At 30.0% G+C, this 22,045-nt stretch overlaps 2 protein-coding genes across 3 annotated transcripts; both read left to right on the top strand.

Annotated features, from left to right (window-relative positions):
* The first annotated feature begins 734 nt into the window (after positions 1-734).
* LOC105424426 (uncharacterized) lies at positions 735-7,494 on the top strand. Its single transcript, XM_089078528.1, has 5 exons — positions 735-984; positions 1,195-4,156; positions 4,542-5,185; positions 5,482-5,603; positions 5,713-7,494. Exons 1-5 carry the CDS (start codon positions 859-861, stop codon positions 6,668-6,670), a joined length of 4,812 nt encoding a protein of 1,603 aa, XP_088934654.1. The 5' UTR covers positions 735-858; the 3' UTR covers positions 6,671-7,494.
* Positions 7,495-11,277: 3,783 nt separating this feature from the next.
* Positions 11,278-20,660, top strand: Set2 (SET domain containing 2). 2 transcript variants are annotated; one of them, XM_089078527.1, is made up of 15 exons: positions 11,278-11,883; positions 12,685-14,513; positions 14,785-15,426; positions 15,541-15,660; positions 15,867-15,995; positions 16,145-16,346; positions 16,456-16,553; positions 17,049-17,214; positions 17,314-17,971; positions 18,061-18,118; positions 18,226-18,584; positions 18,723-18,854; positions 19,065-19,507; positions 19,751-20,086; positions 20,166-20,660. In XM_089078527.1, exons 2-15 carry the CDS (start codon positions 12,709-12,711, stop codon positions 20,319-20,321), a joined length of 5,304 nt encoding a protein of 1,767 aa, XP_088934653.1. In that variant the 5' UTR covers positions 11,278-11,883; positions 12,685-12,708; the 3' UTR covers positions 20,322-20,660. The 2 variants fall into 2 exon arrangements, with proteins under 2 accessions (XP_088934653.1, XP_011632955.2); XM_011634653.3 differs by having other exon boundaries at positions 18,723-19,507.
* Positions 20,661-22,045: the final 1,385 nt, after the last annotated feature.

Consider the following 22,045-nt stretch of genomic DNA (forward strand, 5'->3'; position numbering starts at 1 on the left):
TTGAATGTAACTTTTTGTAAAAAAAAAATGCAAAAATTATTCTTTTTCTGTCTTCTCATTATTATACCATTTTTATACCATATTATACCATTATTATATCATATTTTTCTTACATCAAACAGAAATTTTATAATCTTATAACAGAAAAAAAATTAATATGAACATATAAGACCTAATATGGACATATTTTGCATATAATTATTAATTAATTTATTATATATATATGCTTATATATTATTTTATATAATATATTATATATAATTATTAATTAAATAATTTATATATATTTATATGCGTTCTTACATAAAATTTTTTACTAAAGTGTATGTATATATATATATATATATATATATATATAGTGTGTGTATAATACACATATCTCACACACACACACACACACACACACACACACACACACACACACACACACACACACACACACCACACACATATATTAATGACGTGACGCTATTTTTAAATGAAAAGCATTTAAAATTGACCAATTAATGTCCATTTAATGTAAATGTAAATCAATTCTAATTTTATATAATTTATTTTACTCTTTTCTTTTTGTAATTCTTAGAACTAAAAAAAAGATAAAAAATAAATAAAATCGAGATTAAAATTAATCGAAATAGATGGAATCGGATATGGATTCTTCAAAATTCACGCGTTCATGTATGAAAGAGAAAGAGGGAATAAGTGCGGAAGTGCAAGCAACACGAACACACCTATGATCGCAGCCATTCCTCGAATTTGATATGGCCGTTCCTGTCATTTTAAATTTGAGTTAAACTGTATACATGATTGTGTCGACAGGAACTTGGGCAAGTTTAACGCAGTTTTTCTCAATGAAATATGTCAATACACGTTACCGTGACTGGGAATCCTGTGAATATACGTCGTGGTAGAATGGTGCTGTCTGATTTGGATCAAATCAAGAAAAATGAACGTGATCGTCGACGAAGGTTACGCCTGGAACAAGTATGTGCAATTGTTAAAAACTTTCAAATTTGATTTATTTTAAAGAAATGAAACATGAGTTTTTAATCCTTTTTGATTGAAATCTATATAAGTAAATAAAAAATTAACTTCTTATATGATAGTTATGCTCAATTATTCTCGATCATGCAATGCTTGACAATGTAAACAGTCAAATTTTAACATGAGATATTTTATTATATTGTGTTACAGGTTCGGCAGCAATCAAAGGAGATATCAAATCGACTTTTAGAACGGGCTAAAAAGATAGCGAAGGAAGAACTTAGTAAATTAGAAAAAGATGGAAAATCTGAACTTAAGCAAATGCATGATAGAAAAATTATGGACATACAGCAGAAATATCAGGAAGATTTAGAAGACATCGGTCAAGCTCATGCCTCTGCTGCTTTACAACCAGATGTAAGTGCAATAATAGAAGAAGAGGGAAGAAAAGATAGAGCTGTGGCCTTACAAAGAGGAAAAGATGCAATGGAACGTATGAAAGAAGCAAAACAGAAGGATGACGTTGAAGCAGCTCATCAAGAAAGATTGCGTAGAGTACGAGAAATGGAAAATATCAGAGCTGCGATGATAGCTAAACTTCCAAAATCATCAATTGAAGAATGTGATAAAATAGAAATAAATTCTCCTCAAGATAGTGCAAATAAAGAAATTATGCATAGCATGCTAACTCCAAAAAAAAAGAGTCAAAAAGTTCTTTCAAAAAAATCATCTAGAAGGATAAAAAAACCTGGTCCAAAAGAACAGCAAAAAGTATTATCACCAAAACCAAGTCCTTCAGGATTACAAAAAAAATCTGCTGTTCAATCTCATGAGTTATTTCCGAAGAAAAAAGTAGACAAATATACATCTGATCATTTTGAACATCTTATTGATAATGATGAGAGTGATGAACAAATACCACGAAGAACAATACCGATAAATACTATACCAATTAAGCCTGACAAAATAAAAAAGTACAATCCACAAGATTACACACAAGATATATCGGATAATGCAAGCAATATTAGCAGTAGCAGTTCTACTTCAACCAGTGATGATTCCTCATATTTTTCTGACGCCACAGAACAAATTGTCTGTGATAAAACACCGAGAATTCCAACTTCAGTAGATAGCAAAGTACGATTATATGATCACAATATGCATCAAAGATATGTCTATGACAGGCCTCTTGGTATGGTTGAAAGAATCGACATTGGAAATGAACCAAATGCGATAGAAGCAGCACGAGCAATGAAAGATTTAGAGAATGCAGAAACGAATATGTCCAAATGTCGTAAATTAAGTGCCCAACGTCGTGGCGAAGATGCGATTCTACGGGAAAAAGTACGGAGAGATTATCAGATGCTCTTACAGAATTTAGATCATCTTGCACAGGAAGAGCGCAAACTAAAAGCTAGTCAAATTCAACCCTGTGCAGAGGAAGATACACACATGAGATTACACCAGAGAAACAAATGTCAACGAGAACATGAGCGAAAGTTGAATCGTGCAGCTAAAAAGATTTTTGGTACAGACTCTATACCGGCTCAGCACACTCATCTTACAGAAAGAGTCGTTACTTTATCAACACAGAAAAAGGATGATAACATACCTCATTCTACATGGCAAGAGTCTCATCTCATTGAAGAAGAAGATGTTTGTCACACACAGCAAGATAAAGATAGCGAAATGTCACGTGAAGAACAAATATTGGATATGTTGAAAAAAGTCGAGAGGCAAAAAAGATTGTTACTACAAGAATTTGGCGCGAATTTACCAGATAATATATTTAATATCAGCATGAAGCCACTGTTTGAAGATAAAAATTCGATAAAGGCACCAGAAACTAAGAATACTGCTAAATCTTTGTCACCTGAAGTTAAAGTTATAAATATGTCTAGTAATGATGAATGTACTAGAAACGATCGTAAAGTGAAGAAACCTGATAAATCACCCACGAAAAAAATTGAGATTGCCATTCAGACAGCACTGGACAAAACAACTCCAGCAGAGAATAAGAGTATACAAGTGGAATTACCTCAAGAAGAGACACATATATCATATTTCAGCAAAGGTGCACCTGCACGAATACCTCATCCGATTGAACCAAAAATTACTATCATTACACCAGAATCAGATAACAGTAGTAATGACTCTACAAGCTCTGATATTAGCGGGATGGTTATTGAAATTGACAAAAAAGAAGTGATCGTAACACCTAAAAAAAGAAAAAGTAGCGTAAGAGTATCGAAGCGAGCATCGCCTCGAATTTACCAAAAGATTCGCTCAACGTCCGTTAGTAAAGCAACATCACCTATAAAGAGATTTTCGAGATCTCAATCAATTTCTCGTCTGACGCCTCAGAAGAAAACGAAATGCTTAGATACAGCTCCAGACACAACTCCAGACACAGCCACTAGAAGAGTTGATATACATATGAGTGAGTCTGCAATTAATGATGAAACAGATCCGTCGCAAGAAACGAGGGTATCGATAGATGCCAGCGCAGAAAGCTCACAAACACTTTCAGGTGTGAACGATCAAGATCAATGTGGTAAACCATATCGGATTCGAACTCAAATGAAAAGATGGATTCGGATAAAAGATACATCAGATACGTCAACTTCATTTGCGAGTCCACCGCCAATAAAGCCTAGATCAATGTTTGATACCTTAACTAATGTAACGCCGATCTTAGAGATGCTAGATTCTCCAGCACCTGAAGAATTAAGAAGATTACAACAAGAAATCAGTCCAGTTTCTACACCAGAAACTCCTTCACCGCGTACAATGATGATGCCTTCCAACATTCCACATTACGATCGAATCAGCAGAATGCTTAGATATAGATTAAATGATTGTCAAACCAATACCAGGAGATCATCGACTCAACATGATCAATCTACTTTAACAGATCCGTCAGATTATCAACAGGAATTTGAAATATCGAAGATTTGTGCTCCTTCACAAGAACCTTCACCATCATCCAAAATCTGTATATGCAAAAATCCCAAATGTAAATTGTTACATATGAAACTTGACGATATTCATGATTACGCATTGAAAAATTGTCCTGAAATATTGCAAAAATATGAAGATCTACAAAACTTGTGTGCAGAAAGAATAGCATCTTTAACTGATCTTATTGAAAAAGTACGAAATGAACAAAAAGGTAAAGAATTATTTATTTAATATGTCTTTATATATCTACATATATCTTAATCTTAATTCTTTGTAACATAATTTTTCTGCTGCTGCGAGCGGAGTTTCATTTTCAGAGTTCAATTTTAATTACAGAATATGTATAAAAATAATGATTAATATATAAAAATAATGTTTTGTTAACACATTTAATCTGATATATATGTAAATTGTTAGAATTATTCTGTAATTATATACACACACACACACACACACACATACACACACACACACACACACACACACACACACACACACACACACATATATATATTACATATATAGATCAGATTAAATGTGTTAACAAAATATTATTTTTATTTAAAACTTGGAATAGCATTATACATTTATTGTAGGTATGGATCTTTCATTAATTAGTCCAAGTGATGAAACTAGTTTAATGCAACTATCTACACCAAAACCAGCACGTAATGATACACAAGCAGTACGTAGACTGATTGACAGTATAGAAGCAATTCATGCCCAACTTGCAAAAACTCTTCTTGAATCACAGAGAATTATGCAAGGAAGCCAAGCAATTTCAAAGGATGAAACATCATGCGATGCAAAAATACAGGCGATCACTTCTATTCCCCGAAGTAAATTAGTAGATACGATTAAAACACATATACAGGAATCTAAATTAGTAGAAGGCAAAGTAAAGCCAAAAATTATAAGCAATGAAAGAGTAAATATACAACTTAACCGATTTAAAATGCAGAAAAAACCTCAAACAATCCCGGCACCAAAAATGTTGGAGCGTAACTCTTGGCCTCCGTGTACACGTTCTCTTCACGAAGAAGAGATAATAGAGAAATTGTCAAACGAAATCTTGGAACAAAGTAAAAATTTGGACAAAGCTAGCATTGCCTTTGCAGCATTGAAAGAAAATGATGAAACACAGCATAAAGTGTTGTCTTTTAAGGATATTAAAAAAAATGCTTTATTAGAACACGAAAAGGATAATAACATTGCAAAAGAAATCACTTTTACATCAGAGGTAAATAACATATTTTTCTTTATATATATATATATATATATATATATATATATATATATATATATATTATACAGATATTTATATAGATGAAATCTAAAAATATAAAATAAAAAGTAAAGTATATATTTATATATATATATATATATATATATATATATATATATATATAAAGATTATCTATAGTATTTTGTGATATTAAAAGATAATCTTAAAATACAATAAAATAATTAAATACTATTTATAATAAAATAATTTTTATGTATAAATGCTATTTTACATAGTATATATATTTTTAGATAGCAAAAGAAAGTGGTTTTATTCCTATATCAAGTGGCAAAGTATTGCGTAATCATGGAAATGTGACATTAATAAGTGCAAGACCTAAACCTCCAGTTACATTATTAAATGGCCTATACAGGTAAAATTAATCTAATTAAGTTTTATTTAACAAAAATGTTTAATTTCCTTTATTTTGTATTCTTTATATTTCATAAATTATTTTAACTACTTTGTTTTAATTAAAACAGGCCAGAATTAGAATCATCGGGACATGAATTATCAACAATAGTAGAATTTGATACAACGGATACAGCTAATAAAAGCCACAAGAGCCCAACAAAATCTAAGCCGTCAGTTCACGTGGCTCCTTTACCCGTTCAACAGAATCAAAATTTCTTGAAAAAATCAGCAGATTCATTATCTGATATAAAACACTCCACAGAAAAGCTGACTATTGCACAGAAGTCACCAGAAACTAAAACTATTTGCAACTCTCCTGAAAAGTTAAAAAGTATGACTAATTGTATTACGGAAACAAAACTTGAAGCTGAGCGAGAGTGTATGCTTGAGAAATGTAATAAACAATTACAATGTAATACTACTAATGAAGAACCTGTTTCTCAAATAAAAGATAAACTTGGTTCTTCTATAAGTACTGATCCTAATAATGCACATAAAGAAAGTAAACATAAAACAACATCTACTAGTTTACATAGTTTCTCCGGATTATCTGGTATTTCTGAAATAATGAGTTCCCCATCGTCAGATGTGCTGAAGCATACTTCATCTCCGGAAGAAATGGAAACAGCTTTGAAAAAATTGGGTTTAGGTTGGGCGGTTACGACGCTAAAGAAAACTCGAGAAGCAAGTGCTCTTAGTTCCTCTTCAAATTCTGATGTTACACCAATAAATACAGCTAGAAGAATGATTTCCCCCACTAAGAAACAACATGATTCTAACGGCCTTCCGGATATCAGTGATGTATCATCGATATCAATCAAAGAAGCTAGCAAGAGTACCGAGCAAGCTGTGCTCTTAAAGGGAAGAACTTCCACGCCTAAATTCCAAAATTCAAATTCTAACAGTGAAAGATCCAGTACTACAAATACATCAGAAAGCGTTCAAGAACCAAGTGATAGTTTAACTGTACCTAATGTGTCACTTACAAAGACAAAATCTGATAATAAGCAATTACAAAGTCCTTGACAGAAAGTATATTGTATGTATAATTTTATTATTTACTTATTTAGAGAAAGGTATACTACCATATTTTATTTTTGATAGAGAATATTTCATGAGGAATTGTAAAATATGATATTTTTGGTATATGGGACCATTTTTTATTGATATACACAAATCATTTTTATCTTGAATAACATGCAATTGTTATAATAAATAGTGTGCTTACACTTTTGTTGCAAACAGCTCAAGATAAAAGAAATCTGTATATTATGCCCAAGTATCACGAAAGTCCATAAAACATTAATATATTTTTAATTAAGTGTGTTATCTGGGTTGTACTAAATATAACAAACTGAAATGTTATAGTTAATATAATATTTCTTAATATTTTATAATTGCTTTGTAGAAAGCTTATAAAAAAACTTTTATTTACATTTAATATTTATGCAAAATAATTATATGTATAGGAATGAATTAATTATTATGGTTCTATATATATGTTATGATTGTGAATAGATGAAATAATCAAAACAATTGAATATCGTAAGTTATGACTGTCATGTTCAGATTGATAAAATATATTTGAAAAATTTTAAACACAAGACTAAACATGAGATATGCCATGTGTAAAATTAAAAGACTGATAAAGCATTTTGAAACATAAATGATTTATAGAAAATATATGATTTATAACATATAAAATAGAGAAAATTTATATAAGACAATTTTTATATAAGAAATGAAAGATGTATAAAATAATATAAATCTATGATCCATGAAGTATATACATGCATCTATATTTTCTCTGACTTTATATTTAGTATTTTCTAAATAAATTATAGCGTTTATATATCTCGTGTTGTGTTTTGTTATATATCTGTTTCTATTAATTGAAAATGATAAAAGATTTCAAATAATATATCTGATAATGTTATATGTACATGTTTTTATTAATTTTGATATTTTAATATACAGGGTGTCCCAAAAAAATGGCGGTCACATGCATATGTAGAGCAGCCTAGCAACGGCGAATGCGTGTCTCACTGCGCGTTTTGCAATTTGACTATTTTCATAAATTAATAACCTGTTAACTATTGCGAAAATCGCAAAATAGTACAGGACTTTTCGACTCAGTTTAGTCTGTTCTACTTGCATATGACCGCTTGGCCATTTTTTTGGAGACACTCTGTATATACTTATGATAAATTAAACGTAAAATTTAATAATTTTCAAAAAATTATAAAGAAATATAAATATATCTTTCTATTTGAAAACAATATTAACATTTTAAATATCTAATCTATTAATATTTTATGAGATACCAAAAAATTATGTATCATTTATATAAGCCGTAAGGGAGAATCTCGATAGCATCGATAGTATACGTTCATTTATTAAAAAAGAAGCTGATAACATATCGATAGTATATCATTTATTTATTAAGGAGTAGATTTGTCAATTAAAGCTAGCGGCACACGATGTTTTTTTTCCTGTTGGTTTTCTAGCTGGATTTGCGTGCTTGATGAACCCTTGTCTTCGATTGGTATATTCTTTTAGATCTAAAAAAATTGTGTATCTTGAAACGAAATAGAAATTACAAAAATGAAGAAATTCACTAGAGTATCTGCAACTTCATATGTCAAAAGTTGGTAAATTTCCTCACTTTTGTAATTTTTACTTTGCTTCAAGATATATTGGGTCTGTTCTTTTTAGCTGAAGTGGCTGCACTAGTTCAAAGTTTATCTTTCTTCTTCCAGTAAAAAAAAAGATAAACTGTGAACTAGTACACTAGTTCAGCCAAAAAACAAAAAGAACAGACTTATATAATTGATTCTCCGGATTCAATGCACCTGTTTTTATCGATAAAAAAGCATATGGATATGAAGAAAATGAGAATATGGATATGGAAGCTCGGGATTTTGTATATGTCCGACAACTCGGTCGGTGTCGTTAACTAACGATAGTCAATGGTAAGGACGATCTTGGAAAAAAGCGCGGCTGTTTGGCTGTCGTTAGTTAAAGGCCATTGCACGAGAAAAAATTTTAATGGTAATCGTAAGGTCGTAAGCGAATTGACCAACTATAATCGATTATTTTTAGACTGTAAGGAGAATAATTGATTCTGATTGATCAATTTGTTTATGATTTTACAATTACGATTAAAATTTTTTCACGTGCAATGGCCTTAACAATAGTTGTCACCTGTGTGAAGAGCCCCCTAACATTGAAAAACATAAAGTTTCTATAGCTCATTCGATTGCTCATCGTTTGCACATGTATGCACATTTCGAATTTTCGTTTACACACTTCTAGTAAAAAAGTTATTAACAAAACAAATTTCGGGGGGCCATCTTCACACTAGCTCCCCAACTATGAGTAAATTAAATAAAAAGTAGCTCAATTGATAAATATTCGTTTGCACATTGCCAAACAGGTCGATTTTTCATTTGCACATCTCTAGTTAAAAAGTTATTAACAATTAAAGTTTCAGAAGCGAGCGACTTCGGCAGATGAAATAGAAACAAGAATGTTGTGCTTAAAATATTATTATTATTCGATAGATTTTTGTTTGCACTTTTCCGAACAGGTCGAATTTTCGTTTGCACACCTCTAGTTAAAAAGTTATTAACAATTAAAGTTTCAGAAACGAGCGAGTTCGATATATGAGGTGAAAACAAAAATATTGTGCTTAAAATGATATCAATCGAAAAGTTGTGGCGTTTCAGTTATTACAAGATATAACGTACAGATATTAAAGATGAGCGAGAACATGCAATAGATTTATGAGAAATAAACAAGAACCGAATATGAATAAAAACATCACAATATATATAGTTGTCGGTGGACATGTACAGACTCCCGGCCCTAATTACGAAAAAGCCACTTTTGATTGATCCGCCATCTTTTGGCTATTCATTTATTTTCAAATACATTAACTACATTAATCTCAAATTGTAATATTATAATTTAAAAACATAAGCGTTTGAAAGATATAAAATATGTATATTTATAAAACTTTTCTTATTTTACATAATTATATTACCAATTTATTAATATATTTCTTTTAATTTTAATGATTTTAAATTTATTATTATTTATTTATTTATCTTTTATTTTTTATTTTTTTTATCTTTTATTTTATTTATTTTATTTATCTTTTTTTTTCTATTTATCTTTTTCAACACAAGAGCAAAAATTAATATAATACTATTATACTACTGTTACACTATATTTTTAATTTTTTGATATACAATTGTCAAAACAATCCTTTGTGAAATCAATACAATGACAACTATTCACAAAGTTAGCGCAACGAGAGAAATCCATCGCGAAAAAGTGTCAACAATAAACTTCGAGAAAATTTTGAAAGATGCAAGTATCGATATCATGCCTTTTTTTAGAAAAGATTATTATATTTATTATTATTTATTATTATTATACATATTTATTATTATTATAATATTATTAATATTACAAACTTTATTACAATATAAAATAAAATTTAAATAAAAAATGAATATCCACCCATTTTTTATATTGATTTATTACAATAAATTAATTAATTTATTATATTTTGCAATTTTAGTATCTCTATTTAATAATTTATTATCGCGCTTTTCATGTATTTAATATACATGCATACATTTGAATCAATGCACATGCAAAGTAAAAAATATCGCTTCCAAAACACGTTATTGGTTAGAGTGAGATGTATATTTCTCTCGTAGGATTTAGCCAAAACATGGCGGATCAGAATCATGGCCAGTCTCTGATTGTAATGTCTCTGATAGTTATCGGTAAACGAGTACAGAATCCATAATATAAACTAATAGGCCTGTTCTTTTTAACTGAACTGGCTGCACTAACTCAGAGTTTATACACTGGAAGAAGAAAGATAAACTCTGAATTAGATTTCCAGGGAGTCAATTATGTAACTTTATGAAATTTTTCACTTTTCATTTTTCACTTTTTACTTTTCATTTTTCATATTCATTTTTCATTTTTCACTTGGGGTTGATCATGTAACTTTTTCCCTAGGGCGGAAACGTGAAAAGTGAAAAGTTTCACGTGAACTTACGATCAGGTACGATTTTGCGGGATCATGTAACTCCCTCAAACATGAAAATGTGAAATTTTTCACGTGAACTTTTCGCCATGTACCTTGATTGCGGAAAGGCGGAAATCTAGGGAATTAATAAATATGCTTCGGAATTAGAGAAGATTAGGGCTGCGTTAGGATTAAGTGTACGTAGTACATATACAATTGGTTATTAAAAGATGTATATAATACTGTACTAATAAAATAATTTTCATTAGCTATAAAACCTATGAAACTATGTTTCATGATTTCACTTTTACTCATCCAAGCTACATACATAATCTGTACGTGAAAAGTTGCGTGATCCTGCATACAGAAGCAGCAATGCGCGATAACCAATCATTCTTTCGCTCTTATAGAAAATCGGCAATTGATTGGCTATTGCATTGCCGCGTCCCATGTGTAAGAATCATAAGAATCGACTATGAATATCGGCCTATTTATCGGGTATATCCCGCGCATTCCTTGCTATAGATTCGTGTTTCCACCACTATAGGTCGTTGCTAACGCTGGATTCGTTTGTGACGGTGAGTTGAACACGGAGTTGAGTGAGAGAAAGAGAGAGAAAGAGAGAAAAGAGAGGCGATACGAGACGATCTTGGTAGCGACAGTATATACATGCTCAGAATGTTGTACATCGACGGTACATATTTTCGTTTACGAGTCTTGTAACGTTTACAAACGTAATGGGCTTCTCTCGGCACGGTTTGAGACTTGCCGAATGAGGATCGCTGAGAACAGGACGAACGCAACTAGGCTCATCAGGATCACAGAGTTGATTTCGTTTAGTGCCAAACGTGACGAACGCCGAGGCGATACGATTTCCGTAGGCAGCACGAGAGAGAAATCCCAATCGACGAAAAGGAGGCTTTCTGCCGATTAGCGACGTGCTGTGATACGTGTACCATCAGGACGTCAGACACGGAAAACTAATTCACGAGTTCTCCAAGAGCCTACTTTCTCGCACGCAGCCGTCTCGGCGATATTCACGTTCACATTTCAGCGAGAAGTCCTCGATCCCTATTATGTCGGTAAATTGGAGAACTACAAAGCGGCATTTATTTGGGAATAACTATTGAGTATCTTTAAACCATGAGTTTCTCTTTAGAATCGCCGGATACTATTTTAAAGGCATACGGTGAGTTAACTGTTGTTATCGTATGTTAAATCAAGATCAAGACAGACGACACGAACAAATGTATGGACGTAGCGGCTTTTCGCAACTGCAAACGATAGGATACTTGCTTATTTATGATAATGTATGATCGACTTGGATGATTAGCAAGATTTTAGAATTTTTTATCATTTGCGCGCGATTCACATGTATTATTATCTCTGAATTTTCAATTTACAAGTGATATCTTTAGCAGAGAAAATAGGAGATTGAAGAGAAAGCATGACTTTAAGTATATACATACAATAGACTTTTGTTATATTTGTAATTTAAATTACAAGCAAATTGTCTGCAAATTTGGAAATATATGCATTTATTTACTTAGTTTCTGTTTTTAACTATATTTGTTTTCTTATAATGTCTGAAACTTCTTTTACATAAGTATAGTTATGCAAAACTTTATTTAAATCATTAATATATTAACAATTTTCTGATATTTTGCTTTATATATATAAAAATAATTTGCTTCGTTATTTTTTGTTTTTCTTCAAATCTTTAAATTATTATAAAGCTATGCTTTAATTATCTGTATCTCTTATTTTTTAGAATTGAATTTTTTATTGCAATTGTGTTGTTGATAATGTATATAAGAAATATAATAATATAATAGAGCAATAGTAGACATTTATTGAGATTACTAGATGTTATATATATTTTACAGGATCTATGTCAGATTGTTTCATATAGAAATATATTTCATTTGAATAAAGATTCATTTGAATAATAGCCTTTTTTTTACAACAACTTATATGTTAATTATTTCAGACTAAGATTATATATGGAATTAAAATGGCACGCAGACGTAAAACCGAGGTAAAAACATCTGAGAAATCGTCTCATAAATATGTACCTGTACGCAAGTCTAGCAGACAGATAGCTAAGAAAAAATTAGAAGAAAAGAAAATAAATGGTTATATTACATCTTGCTCAAACAGTTCAGAAGACTCCAAATCTAGTGAAGGTCATAGCCAAGTTCTTTCAAAGAAGAATCAAAATTCTCAAAAAAAACATAATAAACATAAAGGTACTATTTCCAGTAATAGCATACTTGTAAATAATGAGAATGTTATATACAATGCTACTCAACATAAGCGGGATATAGGTGAAAATGATAGCCAGGATGGTATAGATAATATGATTAAAAATTCAGAAAAACTTAGTCCAGAGGATGTACAGCAAGTTGTTGTCGGTAATCCAAGTTCAAGTAGTGAATTGTTATCTGTGTCAGCATCTACATCAACATCTGCATCTTCATCTATACCAGCATCAACCAAGACAGAAACATGGTCAGAAGATGTTATAGAGGAAATGATAATCTGTGAAGAGATGCAAGTAGAAGAAGATGTTAGAGACAATAGTTATTCTTTGGCACAGGATGATGTTATAGTTGAAGAAGTACTACTTATAAACGAACCTAATCTAGAAAACAAGAATTTTGTAGAATTTACTGTGATACAGAATGAGGATGATACCGAATCTACGACGATGGCATCTAAGCCAAACAGAATTTCGAACAATGAACATCACATTAAAGAAGTTCATAAAGATATGAATAATGTACATATGAATGAATCAGAAAATTCCATATCAACTATGTGTATAGATGAATCAGTAACTTCTTGTAGTAGTGGGAATAATAATACTGCAGATTCTAATATAGATAAACCTTATATGAACAAGAAGAAAATTATATTAGAAGATCGGAGTAAAAAACAGAAAAACAAAACAATTTATGACAAAATTAGAAAAGAAATTTCGGAATCAATATCTGAGAAAGTTCGTTTATGTTCTATCAAAGATGATTCTGGTTCTTCTGAGGAAGATAATTTCAAGCGGGAAAACAAAGACTTACAGGCAAAAAATATGCATGTAGATTTGTTAAAAGAAGATACATTTCATAAAATAGACAATGAACTGACAAGTATGCAAATAAGTGAATCTTCAAAAGAGATACAAAAGTTGGTAAATGATCTTTCTAGTGTGGAAAGTACTGATTCTTCGATACATACTCCTTTAAAGATAGAAAAGCTATCTCCAGTCCAGTTAAATATCGATGATGAAAGTAGTTCGTCGATATTGGATAAAATGGAGCAATTGCATCGATCGAATAATTCTGTTAGTTCTCACACTACAGAAATATTTTCGAAAACTATGGAACCCAATAATATTATTAAAAATCAAGAACAAAATATCTTGGAATCCAATTCTTGTATCGATAAACTTCAAAATATAGATGGAACTTCATTGAAATCCAAAATCACACAGGAAAAGAAAAGTACAAGTCAACAAAAAGATTTAGAACATTTAACGACTATCGATGAAAATCAAGATAGCGAAGGAGATAATAAAATTGATAATGAAGATATCAAATTATGTAGCAGCAGTGAGAACAGTAATGATACATTAGTATCACTTACTAATTACAAAGGACGAGAACTTGATATAAAAAATATAGTTAATACAAATGACATTGATAAAAAAATTGAATTCAGAAGTCATAGTGGAAGCATTGATACAAGTTCTGAAAATAGTTCAAACAGTTCAGGTGTAAGACGAAGTAGTAGAATTCGATCTATTGGATTGATGAAACAAAGGTATGAAATAGAATAATATAATTTTAAAATGTAAAAAATTTATATAAGTTATTTGAATTATTTTATTAGTTATTAGTATATCGTTATTAATATAATAACGATTTATATTTATTTTTATTATAATTAATTTCTAATAAACAAAATATATTTATAAATTTAAAAATATATCTATAAAGATTTTAAAATATAATTGATTTCTTATATATGGCTGAACAATTTTCTTTATATTGCATTACAAATGTTAATATGAAAAAAATTAATTTAATTTTAGATCTCGTGGACGTGGCTTAGTTACAAAATCTAATGCTGATATTTCAAAAGTTACTCTTCAGCAAGAAAAAGAAAAAATCGTTAATAACACAAACTTTTCGATCACTCAGGAAGTAAAAATAGATAATTCTGAGACTCAATGTGATAAGGAAAATAATTCTAATAAAATTTCAACATCACTTGATATTTTAACACCTTTAAGTATCAGTTATAATACGACAGGATACGATTCTGATTCTTCAAAACCAGTTAAAGTAAAATCCCGTTGGCGAAGATCAAGTGAACTTGAAATGGGATCGAATGCTGGATTTGGATCTGTCGTTACTCCTATATCAATGCTTGGATCATCTATTGCATCTCCACTCGAATTAGGACGTTATGCACCAGTAAATATAGGAGAATCTATATCAGAATTCAAATATAATATTACTAGTACAAATATAAAAGTTTGTACAGAAACAGTACAAACGACAGATATATCAACAATATCTAGTGTTTCTACTGTTTCGACAATAGCACAAATTCCAAAAACTATAGGAGCAAAAATTTCGTTACCGATGGTTCTCGAGACAGAAGATAGAGAGATGGAGGAAAGACTTAGTCAGTTTGAACACTTGCATGAAAATTTATATCTTACTGAAAGGTAAGTTAAATTAAGAATTAAAACATGATGAATTCTTTTTTAATTTATATAGTTAATTTATATAGTTATTTTATGTATCTAAAATATTGAAAATTTATATATATTTGTCATTAGATATACAAACAAAGAAACTAAAAGAATGGTATGTGATTGTTTTTTAACTGAAGAAGAAATTGAGAGAGGAGAACTTGGTTGTGGGGAAGATTGCCTTAATAGACTCCTCATGATAGAATGGCAAGTGTTTATTTTTAGTAAGATTTTAATTTCATAAGATTTTATGTTTACATGATTTTAACAAGCTAAAATAATGTTTTCTTTTAAAATGTATTATATGTAAATATAGAATATATTATGTAGAAATTGTAAGCAGTCATTTGTAAAGCAGAATAAAAATAAATTAAACAAATAGAGATAATAATGCTTTTTCATACATATTATAGTGGACCTAGATGCGTAGTAGGTGATAGATGTACAAATAGAAGATTTCAGAATTGTGAATATGCCAAATGCGAAGTTTTTAGAACAGAGAAGAAAGGTTTCGGATTACGTGCTGTTGTTGATATAATGGCGTAAGTGAAATTCTATACAAATATGTGCAAGTATGTGTATATATAAATATATAAAATATTCATATGTATATACATATAATTGCTCAAATGAAATGTAAGAAAACGAATAAAGAAAAATTCTTATTTTTATATCGTTTTTACAATTTCAGGGGCGAGTTTATAATGGAATATGTAGGAGAAGTCGTAGATCCAAAGGATTTTAGACGTCGTGCGAAAGAATATTCCAAAGATAAAAACAGACATTATTATTTTATGGCACTGAAATCTGATCAGATTATAGATGCTACTATGAAAGGAAATATATCCCGATTTATTAATCACAGCTGTGATCCGAATGCAGAAACGCAGAAAGTAAGTTTGTGTTTCTACAAATTAATTTTTTTAAGATGCCTTAATATAAAAACTTAATATAAAACTTAATATAAAAAAATACAAATTTTAATAATGCCATATTTTTTAGTGGACAGTAAATGGAGAATTACGAATAGGCTTTTTTAATAAAAAATTTATAGCTGCTGGCGAAGAAATTACATTTGATTATCATTTTCAACGTTATGGGTATGCTATTTAATAATATTTTTATATTGCAAATAATTGCTATTTATATAATTTATATGTAATCTTTTATTCTAATTGATATATTGAATTATCTTGAAAATGAAACTTTTTTTTTTTATTTTTGAAACAAAATTTGGAGGATTCCTTGAAATAGTAACAACATGGTATAATAATGCATCTTCTATTCTAAAAAAAATTACTTCCTTTAAGGAATGGTGATGATTTTTATTTTTTATTTTTTAACTAGTAATTCCTATTTTTTATTTTATATTAAAAAAAAAATGTTTTTAAAAATTACTCAAAAATTAATTTTTAATTAAAGAATGAGAGATTTCATAACAAAAGTAGTTAAAGAAGTATTTTTCTTACAAAAGGTATGAAAATTTACTATTTCTCTAAAAAATGTTTTGTTTTTAAGATAACTAAAATAAAAAACTCGGATAGAAACTCTAATCTGTTTTCATTAATACAATTTATTATATATTTGAATAATAGCAAAGAAGCTCAAAAGTGTTATTGCGAGGCATTGAATTGTCGAGGTTGGATAGGTGAAACACCAGAAGAAGAAAAGGAGAAGATTGAAAAGAAAGAAAAACGTGAAAGAGATACGAAGAAAAAGAAGGAAGAAAAGAAACCTGCTGATTATATGGAAGATGAAGATGTAAGATAATTGTGCAATTAGTAATATTATTAATTAGTAATATATATTAATATAGCTATTGTTAAGTAATAACTTTATATCATTGTTTTTTTATTTTAGTTGGAGGAAGAAATAGATAAGTTGTGCTCGGGTGGTTTGAAAAATCGTGCGCACACTTTAACGTTAAGCAGGTTAATGGTTCGTAGTAGAGAATTGGAACACAGAACGCGTTTGTTACGTCTTATACAAAGTGGCGAACAACCATGTCGAAGATTATTTTTGGATTATCATGGATTACGTTTGATTTGGAGTTATGTTATGGATATTGCCACAAATGAATCAGAAGAAGCTCAACAATTTCGCTTAGAAGTGTTGAAAACTCTAAATACACTGCCAATACCAAACAAGACAATGTTAATGGATAGTAAAATATATAGCGTGGTCGAAAGATGGGCGAAAAGATTATATCTCTCTCCAAATGCTGATTCTCCAGAAGATGATCAGATTAAATCAAAGAACTGTGAAGAAATGAGTAGTAATTCTGACAGCAATGAAAAGAAAAGTCCTAATGAACGTCTGAATGACATTCCAGATAAACGTAATAATAATATCGAAAATTGTTTGGCAGTTAACGAAGTTAAATCAGAGACTACAGATCAGAATCTTATCCCTGACTTAGCCTCCAGTCTTCTTGCTGAATGGTCAAATCTAAAAGAAGTTTTCAGAATACCTAAAAAAGAAAGAATTGAACAAATGAAAGAGCATGAAAGAGAAGCAGGTTATTTTTTAGAAAATATTAGTAGCATGTAAAGTAGCAAAAATGATATTTATTAACATTATATAACATTATTCTGACTTTTGTTGTAGATCGAGGATATAGAGAGGAATTAGAGAAAGAAGAAAAGAGAGGCACATCGTATGATAGGTATGTTTTATGTGTTTAACATACCATTATATATGTAACAATGTTTTGCAGTATTTAATGTAAAATTAAGTATCGCAATTTCTTGTTAATTTTACAAATCGTTTTAGACATAGATCTGATAGATACAATCGAAGTGAAGCAGATAAACGTGGCGATAGAAGACGAGGACGAGAATCTCCAGAAATTGATCATAGTAGAACAAAAGATAAAAGATTAGAAGAACGAAGTCTAGTTCCTATACCACGAATGACAAAATACGAACGTAGGCAATTATTTGCACTGAAAGTTGCAAAAGAAGAAGAAGAAAGACAACGTCGTCAACAACAAGAATCATGGCAAGAACATGAGAATAGATGTTTGGCTTTGGGTATAGATCCTCATACTACTGCCATGGTTGATCCACAAACTGGTTATCCCGTTTTTTATAATCCAACTTTAGGCCAATGGCAGCATTATTCTACTCAAGGTTATACTTATCGATGTATTCTGCATATAGAAACTTTTATATTTAAGCACATTTATACTTTACGAATTAAAACATTGTAAAAGCGTCGATGAATTACATTTAAATATCTGTTACACAGAAAATGATATTTTTTTACAGATGGAGGAGAAGCAACGCAACAATGCACTTCTGTATATGTAGGAAGTGCTCAGTCTACTGGTATGATGGGACAGAGTCCTCATGTATTGCAATCAACAATGACAACCGATATGTCATCCGGGATTACAACTGGTATTACACCTGGTGTACCACCCGTAGCTTATTCATTAAGTCAAACATCTGTGTTCAATCAAACAACATCTTCCTACTCTTTGATATCACATCCACAATCATATAACGAAGGGCAACTATCTCTTCCAAATAGTTTAATATCTGGTCATGGTGGTACCTCCTCTATGTCAATTCAAGCGCCTCATTATAACCACATCGAAAATCCCACAGATCAATTCTCTAATCTTACGTCCGCGGAAAGTGTTACGAGTCGACCACAACCTGAAATTCCGGCAATAGATTTGCCACCGAAATGGAAAAGCGCAACGGATGGCAGAGGTAGAACATATTATTATCACGTAAAGGAAAGAATATCGCAATGGTTACCTCCGCCGCCTGATCATATCGGAGTACAACCAGATTCGTCATCTACATCAGAATCTAGCGAAGAATCCAGTTCATCGAACGAAGATGATGAAGATATTGATGATGACCATAATGAGGATCAAAGAAACGATGATATGGAGACAAGTAGTGTTCCAGAAAGCCCTTCGAGCACATCCAAGCCAAATGTATCTAAAAAGTTAGGCAGTCATAATTTGACTGGAAGTTCACTGCCGTTTCCTGAATCTAAGAAGAGAAGAGATGGATTGGTTCAAGAAAGAATTATTAGCGTAAGTTTAATTTATTTTTTACATTTATAATATTTATTTATTATAATTTTTACTTTTTATTAACATTAAAATATAGTCTTAAAACATGAAACGCTTAATCTTTAAAAAAATTTGCTCGATTTTTTATCTTGATGATATTACAATATATTAATCTTATTACTACTAATCTTAATATGAGTAAAGTTTTTATAGTTATAGTTTACACAGTTTTAATTGATGCTGTTATTGTTATTTATATTATAGCCACGTAGAGAAGAAGATCGTATTGATCATAAAGCGTATAAAGAAATAAAAGAGAAATTACGACGACAGAAAGAAAGAACGAAACTAAAGGATCATGTTGAAAAATTAAGGAAACATAGACGAAGTAATAAATCCAAGTCTCATTCGCGACATGGATTAAACAAATTGCAATCAACATCAGCTGAGATGTCTCCTATGTCTGAAAGAAAGATCAAGGATACATTTAGAATAAATATGGCTAATGTAATGGTTCATTTCTTAAATCCATATAGGAAAAATGACTGCAAACAAGGTAGAATAACTAATACTGAAGATTTCAAACATCTAGCTAGAAAGGTATGAATAACCCGTAATAAAAATAAATTTAGCGCACGATGAATTTAGTGCTCTTTATAATTATATATTTCTTTTACAGTTAACACATTTTGTACTTGCAAAAGAATTAAAACATTGTAAAAGCGTCGATGAATTACAATGTAATGAAAATGTTAAACATAAAGCAAGAGATTTTGTACGTAAGTACATGAGCAAGTTCGGGGCAGTGTATCAGAAAGGTACAGATGAAGATTAGCTGTGTAATTTATAAGATGGAAAAAATTGTTATTTATTGCGCGAGCACTTTATTTCGGCTACCGCGAAATATATATTTAGATAAATATGTTTTAAGCTCGTATGTGTAGATATACATTTGTAATTGTATCATTGTAAGATAGACAAGTTTGTATATGCGTGAATGAATGTTTTTTCATGATTTAGCAGTTAATAAATTTTAGCAAATTTTTAATTTCTCATACTTTATGTATAAATTGACACACGTTCATTTATACATGCTAACTCTATGCATGTTGTATCTTTTATAAATATTGTAACTTATATGCCAATATACACACAACAGTGTAAAATACTCTAATAGTTGTATAAGATTTGACCTACCTTTTCAATATCAGTGTCTTAAAGTTAATATTCGATAAATATTTATTTATGTAACGTTATGAAAGAATTTTTGTAAATAATAGATTATATACATTTTTAACTGCTTCACTGGGTTGCTATTGTATGTGCTTGCTGACGATCATGATCATCTAATATTTATAAAAACTTGGACAAAAGATGAAAACATAAATCTTGCATTTATAAATTTAATTTTGTATTGCTAACATTTTGTCTTTACACATTACAAAAATCAATTCTGTGATGCGTGATTTTCGAAACAAAAGCAATGTAAGATATTCAATAAAAAGAATTCTACATTTATTAATCATACTTTCATCATTTTATTAAATAGTAATTTCTAGTGTTTGTAATTAATTTTGTACAGGTAATATTAAATGTATTATGTTACATTTAAATTGTTAAATGTTTAAGTTTATATAATTTAAGAATATAAATAGTAAATCCCTTTAAAGAAAGAAGAATAATTTCCAATTATAAAATATAAATTTGCACCCAGTTATTAAAGCAATTAAAATATATTATTTTCATTTTATTTTTATCAACATATTATATTATGTGATATTTATAATTTATATTGTTTAAATGGGATGTTTAAACAATCAGTAATTACAAATGTTGTTAATTGATTTATTTTGCATTAATATATTTTTTCTAGTCTATTTTTCAAAGCTATAATATTAAATATAACAAAAATATTTTGATGAAAATATTTTTTGCAATCGGATTTCTTAAAAAAAATTTGATTTTTTAAAAGACTTGCATTTTTATATATATATATATATATATATATATATATATACAGTGTCTCAGAACGAGCCGCAGTAGGAGTATAGAAGAAATCAAGGGAAACAAAAAAGTTTAATACCATTTTGTGATATTCGCTCTAATTTTCGAGTTATAAACTAAAATATCCAAACCAATCAGTGATGACGCTGCGCTATAGTACGGCCTACTGCTCCTAGCTTACGGCGCGCAACGCGCAGTGAGAGGGAAGTGACGTGTCGCCGCCTGAACAGCGGCCTTACCTTCCTCCCTCCCTCTCCCCGCGCGCTCATAAGCTAGGAGCAGTAGGTCATATTATAGCGCGACGTCATCACTAATTCGGATATTTTATTTTGTAACTCGAAAATTAGAGCGAATATCATAAAATGATATTAAACTTTTTTGTTCTCCTTGATTTCTTCTACACTCCCACTGCGGCTCGTTTCCCAGTTCTGGGACACCCTATATATATATATATATATATATATATATATATATATATATACAGGGTGTCCAAAAAATGGCTAAGCGATCATATGCAGGCAGACTAAATTGAATAAAAAAAAAAATATATATATA

This window comes from Pogonomyrmex barbatus, unplaced genomic scaffold (genome assembly GCF_055798465.1).
Source record: "Pogonomyrmex barbatus isolate J1 unplaced genomic scaffold, ASM5579846v1 scaffold23, whole genome shotgun sequence".
Taxonomy (NCBI): Eukaryota; Metazoa; Arthropoda; class Insecta; order Hymenoptera; family Formicidae; genus Pogonomyrmex; species Pogonomyrmex barbatus.